Source organism: Lygodium microphyllum, chromosome 18 (assembly GCF_053477565.2).
Source record: "Lygodium microphyllum isolate KBCC chromosome 18, Lygodium_microphyllum_v1.1.10, whole genome shotgun sequence".
NCBI classification, from domain to species: domain Eukaryota; kingdom Viridiplantae; phylum Streptophyta; class Polypodiopsida; order Schizaeales; family Lygodiaceae; genus Lygodium; species Lygodium microphyllum.
In genome coordinates this window covers 32,234,750-32,245,459 of record NC_141152.1, presented here as the reverse complement: position 1 = coordinate 32,245,459, position 10,710 = coordinate 32,234,750, and the positions used below count along the sequence as shown (strand labels likewise).

Sequence of the window (10,710 nt, the reverse complement as noted above, 5' to 3'; positions counted from 1 at the left end):
ATTAATTGTTTATATCTAGAATATGAGAATGATCATGAGCCATGATACATGAGTGGAAATGTGCCAAGATACATCTTTGTAAATGTCAAATTAGATATTTACGTGCTAGCTATGAGTTATTAGTTAGTTGATTACAAGTGATGTAGGTCTCTAAGAGAAACTTTGAATGAGAACTAAATAGAATGGCATTAAATGTCTTATTCATCGATTAAAAGCAAAACCTTTGGTATTTTTTTATGACTTATCAACTAATTACACACACCATAGAATCACAAGAGAACCTTTCATTCATGAGGACTAAATAGAATGGTACTAACCGTACTAGTGATGGATACACAACACTCTTAACTCGGGGAAGTTACTATATATATATATATATATATATATATATATATATATATATATATATATATATATATATATATATGCTCCACATCACGTGCGTTCAAGGCCTATTTATAAATATCTTTATTTGTAATTTTTTTCTAAATAAAACATAACCCTTTTCTATTCAATCTATAAATAACCCATTTATATTATGCCATTCTGTATGTAAAAAATGTATAAAGATTGTTATTTAAAAATACCTTATTTTGAACCCACTTGATGCACACATATATTTATGAGTAACTTACTCAAGACCCTTAATCAATTAATGATCTTTTTTATTGTCTTAAAACATCTTGATGGTTTTTTAAACTTGTTATTATTAGTGTCTTAATTTAAACTTAGTCTAATTGTCATGAGCATGGAAGGAGACAAACTGTCATCTCATGAATGACCAGTCAAATGATTCCAAAATACAAAATTTAAGTGTTAGATGTGGCATGGCTCTAATGGAAAGTGTAGTTTCCATTTCGATCTAAAGCACTTAATTTTCCAACCTTGTTTATAAGTGTGCTGTACATATATTCTCTTTGGTGCAATTAATTATACAGATATGGATATGAATATGGTAAAGCCCAGTTCATAAAACAAAGAGAAGCGGAGAGAATCCTTATAAAAAGAGGATGTAATAACTACACAGGTGGAAACTGTATGCAAACGAAAGGACATTTGAACGTAAACCATACGAGAAATATCGATAGGAGATTGGATGCAGAACAGGTGATACCCGTTGTGAGCTTCATTGAGGGTGAGAGGCGGCGTGGGTATACGCATCGTGAGAGGTGAAAAGAGAAGCAAAAGATCTCAAGGAGCGCTTGGAATGGCTCTGGGGGTCCACTGCGGCATTCTTGATGGCAGCACCGAGCTGAGAGGCCTTGTGTCTGGCAGCGCGACCCTGCTCGCCATCCACGATGGAGTGGAGAGAAGAGACGACATCGTGTCGAGAGAGGGGGCAGGGGAGGGGGATGCCGACCCCCCAGTCGGTGATGAGCTTGAGGATGGTGTTCTGGTCGGCGAGCTTGGGGTAGCCGATCATGGGCAGGCCTGCAGACAAGGCCTCCAGCACGGAGCTACAGCCGCAGTGCGTAATGAAGGCGGCGACGGAACGGTGCGCGAGAACGCGTGCTTGTGGCGACCAGCCCACCACCAGGCCGCGGTCGCGCGTCCGGGAGGCGAAACCGGCTGGCAAGCCTGGCATTATATCGTCATTATTGTTGTTCTTATCAGTATTACTGATGTCACTGTTGTTCTCATCATTGTTACTAAGCTGGCGAACCACCCACAAGAAACGCAGGCCAGATGCCTCCAGGCCGTACGCCAACTCGCATGACTCTTTCGGCGTGAACGTGGCAAGACTGCCGAACGCCACGTACACCACCGAGCCTGGCGGCTGCTGATCCAGCCATGTCATGCACTCCGGATCCTCCGCCCGAAGGGCTGTGCCTTGCGACACCAGTGGGCCCAGCGGGTATACCGGCAGCCTCGGCACTCTGATCCGCTGCAATGCCTCCAACGTGCCTGCCTCCAGCTCGCCCACGGTGTTCAACACCACACCCGCCACGTCATCCAGCGTCTGGTATATTCTGCGTATCACCTCCAGATGCCTCAAATCCCTCTGAAGAATGTCCATCGGCACATCCCGCAAGCGGAGCGGCAAGCCAACGTTCAGAAAGTCGAGAGATGTATCCTCAGTTCCTACAATGAGATTACACGAATGGTTTTTAAAACAAGGAAGAAGAGCCAGTTGTCGCATTGCAGAGCAGCATCTACTACTATGGCACTTCTTAGCAGGCCGAATAGTGACGCCTAAGGATGTTATCCCCCTTACAATTTGCAGATGATGTTTTATGAAATTTTGTGCAAATTATGAGGGATATGTCTGCCATTCTAGTTGTCCGTAAGAGGTACCTTGCTAAATATGAGAACTCTCAGGATGGATCAGCGGTACCTTGACAGAAGTTATGCATGATCTGTAGAAGAGTGGAGCTGCATACCAGGCTTGAAAGGCAACAGGCCCATGTCTATCAGTCTAGGGACGTGAGAGGCCACCAGGTACGTAAGCGCGGGGTAGACGCTGAAATGAAACCAGTGTTGGATTCCAGCTCTCTTGGCCACGCCGCGTGTCCAGGGCATCAGCATGTCCGCCACCATGGCCCTCACTCCCCCGTGCCGCTCTACCGCCCTCCCTACCACCTTCTCGAACCCTCTCTCCAGCCTCTGTATCGAATGCTCGTAGCACGGATCCTCCTCCCGCTCCGATCGCCCTCTGATTCTTTCTCCTTCTTCTTCTGGTATGGCTTCCACATGAATGTGTGAGTCCTTGAGAGAACTATCATCTCGAATATCACACCGCCGCTGCTGCTGCAGCTGCAGCAGCTCGTAATTGCGAGCTGTGTGGACAAAAGTAACCTCGATGTCTAGGGAGGCTAAGGAGCGAGCAAATGCGAACAGGGGATTGATGTGGCCTTGCTCTGGATAGGGGAACAACACTACATGAGGACGTCCTTCCATGTGTACATCAACGCCACAGAGAGAGAGAGAGAGAGAGAGAGAACACAGACAGCGAACACAGAGGGAGAGGGAGAGGGAGAGGGAGAGAGAGAACAGAGACAGAAAGCACGTAGGCCTATAGCCTTTCTTATAGCCTGAGATCCGTAGAGAGAGAGAGAGAGGCATTGACCACTCTTTACCTTTAAAAGAGGACATGCATTGATCGCGTGAGACGCACTTATCATCATGTGATTATTCAGGATAAACCGGCGCTGCACTTCATTATCCTAGGATTCGCACAAGCCTTTCTTGAGTGTGTGTGTATGCGTGCATACATGCATGTGTATCCTCGAGTATGTGAGCACATGCATATGTATGTGTGTATTAGTGTACCCGTGGGCCATTAATTTTGCAGCATAGAGATTTGTGCTTCTCTAATGGGGTAGAAACATTCTTATCTTTTGAGAAGTCAATGTTGGTTAACTTAAACATCAATTATAGCTAAGTGCTACTTACTCGAGTATTTGCTTAGTATCACATATTTGTGAGCTCTATCATTTAATTGTCTTATCGCTATAAAAACTAACATGACCTAAATGTTTTTGAATATCATGTGGTTGATGACTACCCCAAGGAGGTCAATCTTAATAATATGTATCACATGGGTTTGTGACATAAGGGATTTTTAAAATATTAGTTTTATATATTTTTTATATATAGAAGGATCCTATATAAAGGGGTTATTTATAAATTGAATAGAAAAGGGTTATATTTTATTAAGGGAAAATTAACGGATAAAGATATTTATAAATAAGCTTTGATGAACGCACTAGATATAGAGGGTATACATATATTTAATTACCCAAGATGACCACAATAGAGGGTTTATGCAAAAAAACTCTCATTTTTCTTTCACTTGAAAAGGATGTAATGGATACCCCTTACATTTGCCCAATTCACCCCTTTACATTTATTTATTGCATGTGCATTTTACTTGAGGCTCTCTTTGTTTGTTTCACATTTAATGGATAGGTTGTTCCTATGCAAACTACATGAGCCACTAGCAATATTAGCAATATTAGAAGAGGTCAATAAAGTTGGAGGAACCGGCTTCTAGGTGGTACAACACATTTCTACCCAATTAGAAAAATAATTGTGAAACATGTACATTTGTTTGCATATATGTTTGTGTGCCTCCTACAATATACTTGTTACATTCTTTTTCACATATTAATGTGCACAACATACTCAATCATCATGACATATACCCCTCAAACTCTTGTACATATATGTTTTCATAATATGGTGTATTGCTTTATATTAGCTTGTTGAGAGAGAGAGAGAGAGAGAGAGAGAGAGAGAGAGAGAGAGAGAGAGAACGTACGTTCTTGCATAACACCATATTGGAAAATATGGGAATTTCCCATAAGTTTGGGACACGTGGTCAAATATTTGGATTTTTCATAACTTGAACAATATAACTCCAAATCGAGCGTTCTATAGCTCAATAGATTCCATTTTTCAAGTGCTTTCCAATGATAGGCCACATCATATAGTTTTGAAAAATGTATGGGCATGCTATCTGGGTACCACCTTTTTCGTATTCAAAAAATGGGAATTAGGAGATTCCCAAACTCACTAATATTATGTTGCATGGGCTTGGGACTTACATTGTACTAGGCATGCTTTGCATGGGCTTGGGTGAATTGCTAATACATCTCTCTCTCTCTCTCTCTCTCTCTCTCTCTCTCTCTCTCTCTCTCTCATAAATCCATTGTAGGTACACTCTATTTTGTCTATGGTGTAAACTTACAATCTTTTAATTAGGTCAATAATGGGTTTCTCAAATCTGGAGGAAGGGCCATAAGGACGCTATACTATCCAAATTTTTTAACTTCAAAACATCAAATAAAAAAGGTAGTGCTGCCATAATGTTTGTAGGGTTAACATGTTCTATTCATCCACAAAAAATCTAAATAGTTCTCAAGCCAATTATATGCGTGCCATCTAGACCATAAATGCGATATCCTTTGTTGTTTTTTCCCAATACTTTGTTATATGCAAGTAGGTGTAACCACTATATTCCACCTACTATAGAGAAACGCCATAAGCCCCATGGCCCCTAGTATAACAGGGCTCTTAGGATAACTACTTTACATTATCATGTGATGCGAGTAAAATAAGAGGGGTTCGGAGCATTTGGAGGGAGAAAACAATAGTAATTCCATCAAGTTTTTTATTTTTCCATGGTGCATTTTAGAGAACCTTAGTTTGTGTCTCCCAAGCTTGTGCATTTGTAGACTTTTGTGAAAAGCAAAAGTTATAAACTTGAAAGCTTTGTTTCAAGGTCAATAACTTGCACTCTCTTTTTTTTAGAGATGAAATTGTCTTGTGTGAGAAGCAGAATTGTATCTTTTTTATATGAACTACTTCCTTATGGTACACGATCCACAACTTACCATGGGTCGAACCATTCATTTAGTTTTGACTAGGCTCCAACCTCATGTATCTTTTTTATATGAACTACTTCCTTTTGGCACACGATCCACAACTTACCATGGGTTCAACCATTCATTTAGTTTTGACTAGGCTCCAACCTCATGATACAAGTGGGTCCAAAGTCATCATCAAATCCTATCCAATAGGAATGCTTTGAACATTAAATAAACTAATTAGTTTTGACTTAGTAGTTTTGATCAGTAAAAATGTTATATTCTGATGATGGTTCTTTTTATCCTCCTAAAATCTATCTATTGAGGAAATCACTTTGTGAACTTTACCTCCACATCAAGCTATTTATTCAACTAGGTCCAAGTTGTTCGGAATAGCAAATTACACTAGCTTGGCTTTCTTTCATGATGGTCTTTTGAATTATATAATCTATGTGTTACAATACTTGTACTACACGTCCATGTTGAGGCACATTTTTTATTAGTTTCAACCATTCAAGATTACAGTATTTCAACTTCTATTGATGGCTACTACAAAAGAAGAAAAACATAAGATAGAACTATATAGTATATTTTGTTTGTTAACATAATTGGAGAATGGCCACAACAAACATCCACAAGTACTATAAGTCAATATTTCATTTTCATTCGACAAGCTATTTGGTCACATCATGCATATATCTATTATTGTATAACTTTGATAAGGAATAGAGTTGGAATGTGGCATGAATTTTCATTGAGCTTAAAAGAGGATGGATTTTCACTAACTTGCACATACAAGTACAAAGAGCAAAATTGAACTTCAATTAGTAATATGTAATTGGTCTAAGAAAACATGATCATAAGAAAGGGAGGATATTGATTATGGGGACCATTCACTAGAACAAAACTAAGGTTAATCTTCTATAAGTATCTTTGAAGAGGTTCTTGAAGGACAACAATATTGGTAATGTGAAGTAAAGGGTACTCTAACCTTGGATCAATATTTGACAATAAAAATTGAATGACATTTACACCTAGTTTTGACATGCCCTTTGAATAATTCCCTATTTTTATTTTCCAATGCTCACTGCTTTTATAGATTCGAGACCATACCCCAATTCTCTTGAAAATATAATATTTTCCTACATAATGGTGAGTTTGTCTAAAGATGAATTGGTTGAAGTCACTGTAAGAACTCAAGCATGTATAACATAGTCACTCAAATTACACTTGTTAAAGAGGATAGGATGTAGTTATTTTTATCCTATGCTAAGTGTGAAATAACTACAATAAGGCATCTTATGGCACCTCCTAAAGACTTTCTTGATATAATTGAGTATTTTGGCAGAAATTGTTTTGGTCTTTCAACTTTCACATAGAGTTATCTTTGTCTTAACTCTAACTAGTAACTACAATAAGGGTACTGATGGCACGACTAACAAGGTCTATAGTAAGCACACTTAGTATAGAGAGAAAACTTAGGGCTTGTTGGACAAAGCAGATAGTGGAATTCTATGTGACCTTCTTACATGTGTTTGAAGCATGAGTAAAGAGACACATTTTAGCTTTTAGCAAGCTATTCATGCCTAAAAGTATTTATGTTAAATCCATCATGTGATGTGTGTGTGTGTGTGTGTGTGTGTAGAGAGAGAGAGAGAGAGAGAGAGAGAGAGAGAGAACGAGAGAGAGAGAGAGAGAGAGAGAGAGAGAGAGAGAGAGAGAGAGAGAGAGAGAGAGAGAGAGAGAGAGAGAGAGAGAACGAGAGAGAGGGAGAGAGAGAGAGAGAGAGAGAGTATGTGCAGCTGCATATTGTCGTGACGCTGCGCGTCCACCACTACAAATTTAAGGGCGAAAATTTTCGCCAAGAATTTGAAAACATTAGTTAACATCATTAAGATTTTGTTTTCTGTTGTGTGTATCATTTGTGTTTGCATTTGCATGATGCACGAGCACCTATACTTAGGTTAGGTAGAATTTCTTCAATGCATTCATAATTTTTTGTAAACATCGCTCGATTGATTGCATAGCATGGATTCTAATTTGCAACTACATGAGTGATTAGGCACGAAGTTCTTTCCCAAAGCATGTTCTTGATAGGGCACAATGCATGGAAAAATAGCTTCACATGAAGGTTTCTATTTTGAAGACTCAAGTGACAGGGTTTTTCTGTTGGATTAACATAAACTTGACTAAATTTTGATCTCGGATGAACTTACAGAGACCCAAACATTGTTGTACCCAGAAGCCACATTTGAAATAGAGATACAGAGCCCTCCTAACTCATTAACATATTATAACATTTTTGTTAGGCATGGCAAAGCCCACTTTAGGCCTGATACATCATGTTTTGATGTTAAAGTTTTCTACATCAGAGTTAGTTCATGCCTTTTGAGTGAAGCTCCAAACTGCCTCGATGGTAACCTACCTCTCTAGGGGTAGGTGTCCTACCAACGATGGTAGTCTGCAAAACATTTAGACATATACAAACAATTAGACGTCACAATATATTAGACTAAAATATATAAAGAATTGAAAGAAATATAATTTAAAAAAAACTAGAAATCAAAATATACTTACAAACTTTGCCTCCCACGACTCTCTGCCGCCCGCCCGATCCGCAATGCGACGATCCCATTGTTTCCATTTGGATCCGTCGTGCCTCTGTGTGCTGGCGACTCTTCACTTTCTCAGCTACTTTCTTCTTGGCTTTCTTTCACTCTATGCGGTGGCACATAGGTGGTTGGCTATAGGCTCCACGCCCCTCCTCCAGCCTCCACAGTGAGTCCCTGGCCCGTGTTATAAGGTGGAATCTTTTGTTGTGAAGCATATCCCTCACTTTTGTACGTCCCCAATCATCCGAGAATCGCTGACCCTCAGGATTTGGATACCCTTATGGACTGCCCTCAACACCTCCTACCACAAGTCACTTTTCTGATTTTTGAAGGCAATGAAACAATCTTTATATATCGCATGCACGATGCTCCTCATGTACGCAATTACATCCCTTCCCTCATCATCATGAAAGATGCCACCAGCATCTGTAACTCTATAGTACTGGTGTACAACCTCCTCTACATGATCTACTGGTGAGGGTGATCGCTCGCCACCTCCTAGGCAACCCCCACACAACCCTCATCCTCCCCCTCGACTCTCCCTCCTCCCTCTCTATCGACTGCCCTCTGCCTCACTGGACGCATGAGCTTCTGCAGATGCACGTGCTTCTGCAGATACTTGTGCTTCAGTCGATGCACGTGGAGCACGTGGAGTACTTGCAAATGGAGTACCTGTATATGGAGTACCTGCATATGGAGTACCTGTATATGGAGTACCTGCATATGGAGTACCTGTATGTGGAGTACCTGCATGTGGAGTCTGGGAAGTAGTGCTAGGCAAAGACACCAGAGGCATCCCAGACATGACACTGAACACCTCGTCCGCTGTGGGAGAGTGGCCAAGGTGTCTGGTCATCTCTCCCATGAAGTCTTCCCTACTAGGAAAACCTCCAAAAAATGCATTGACCCCCTGCCAAAGGAGGCCAATGTATCATTCATGCGATCCACATCTGGGTGATTGCTAGATGAACCAGGATACGACATCTGCAAAAAACACAGGAAAAAGACAAATTTATTTGCATACAAAAAATCATATATTACCTACATTTTCAAAGAGCTTTCTTTAGACATTGAGCATTACACTTAAGTGCTAATGCTTTTCTTAAACTAGAAAACTGATAAATATAAATATGGGATTGGTCACATTCATCATTGCAAAAATATATTGTTTAATATTAGAACTGGGAGACCTGGCGCGTGTATCCCCACGTCTACATTGCAAGTTAGACGTGCTCTTAGACATGCTCCAGAGTGAACCTTCTGTCCAGCGCGTCTATCTGCGTATCTAACATGCATCACAGATGCGCTGCCAGATGCACATCCCAGGTCAATTTCTATCCAGCACGTCTATCTGCACATCTAACATGCAGCACAGACGCATTGCTAGACGCGCCTCCCAGGTCAATGCGCGTGTATAATCGCGTGTAGACTGTAGGTCAACCTTCTGTGCAGCGCGTCTATCATCGCGTATACACTACAGAGCACACGTGCTCGAAGACGCGCCCTCAGACGCTCTGAGAGGAAACATTTTTTTGCGTATATGTCTGTAGACAGCAGATGCGCTCGGTCAGCCGATTTTAGGCCGACGACCGCCATTGACGATTTACAAAATGCAATACATAATGGAATCACAAATCCTAAATACACAGACAGAGCAGAGAGAGGAAGAGAGAAACAAAGAGACAGAGAGAGAGAGAGAGAGAGAGAGAGAGAGAGAGAGAGAGAGAGAGAGAGAGAGAGAGAGAGAGACTCACCTTGGGTGTTTGGTGTGGCAGGTGGTGGCGCTTCTTCTTCTCCTTCTTCCTCTCCTTGGTAAGTTACCCTCCCTTGATGCTTGTTTGCTTGCTTGCTGCTTCTTCTTGTTCTCCTCTTTTTTGTTCTCTCTTTCTTCCTCTCCTTGGCTTTCCTTTTTCCCTTCTTGTGTGTTTGAAATGAAAGAAGAGGTGAGTCATGAGGAGGTGAGGCATGAAGAGACTGCATGTCGGCTAAACTCAAGCTTCAGAACAGCAAAAAACGCAGGAAAGGAAAGGCGCAGTTTGAAAAGAAATGATTTAAGTATGGCTGGAATTTTGACGTGTGTGTCTATTTTCGCGTGTATATGTGTGTCTATTGTTCAGGTACATGCGAGTATAGACGTGTAGTTAAACGCGGATATAGACGCGCATTTGGGATTTATCATAATTTTTTTGTTTTTAAGATAAGTTTTGATAGTGAATTCTTATCATAAGTTTTAATGTATTTATGATGATTTTTGTGTATTTAAAATTAAGATCTTATGTAAACATATGAATGACAAATATTTTGATGTTGTCATGAATTAGGTTTAATCATGTCGATGTCGTCATCACCTAGTGCGGTGCAGGCTGGTGAGTCAATGAGCACATCCTCAAGTGAGGATGAAACATTGCATCTTCATAATCGAGATGCATGGCTACGATGAAAAATTAAATGCATGTGTGATCATTGTCGAGGGTGTATTTTTCGAGCACGTCGAATTGTAATGTCACACCTTAGCTTGTATGGAGAATGGGACCGAGAAAAATCACCCGTATTCATAGTTTTTTTTAACCACTAAGATTGCATGTCTATGTTACGGGAATTATATATCAACGTACATGAAACTCCCTTTTGTGATCTATGAATATTGTTTACATTCAATTCGTACTTCCTACTAGCATATCCCATTGTGTCTCCAAAGATGTATGTGATATCATTTACAAGATGGGAGAGCTTGTGAGGTGTGTATACATTGTATTTTTTCATTATATATCTTTGAATTTCTACACAAA

At 40.4% G+C, this 10,710-nt stretch overlaps 1 protein-coding gene across 1 annotated transcript; it reads right to left on the bottom strand.

The window, feature by feature from the left end:
- Window positions 1-854: 854 nt before the first annotated feature.
- LOC148020727 (UDP-glycosyltransferase 85A7-like) lies at window positions 855-3,054 on the bottom strand. The gene is made up of 2 exons (XM_087698550.1): window positions 2,382-3,054; window positions 855-2,082 (listed from the first exon to the last, which is right to left on the bottom strand). The coding sequence occupies exons 1-2, from the start codon at window positions 2,896-2,898 to the stop codon at window positions 1,127-1,129; spliced, it is 1,473 nt and encodes a 490-aa protein (XP_087554676.1). The 5' UTR covers window positions 2,899-3,054; the 3' UTR covers window positions 855-1,126.
- Between the last annotated feature and the right edge of the window lie 7,656 nt (window positions 3,055-10,710).

Coding starts and splice junctions, on each gene's coding strand:
- LOC148020727 (XM_087698550.1), bottom strand. CDS start 2,898: ATGGAAGGACGTCCTCATGTAGTGTTGTTCCCCTATCCAGAGCAAGGC. Junction 2,083..2,381: donor CCTGTTGCCTTTCAAGCCTG/GTATGCAGCTCC, acceptor ATCTCATTGTAG/GAACTGAGGATACATCTCTC.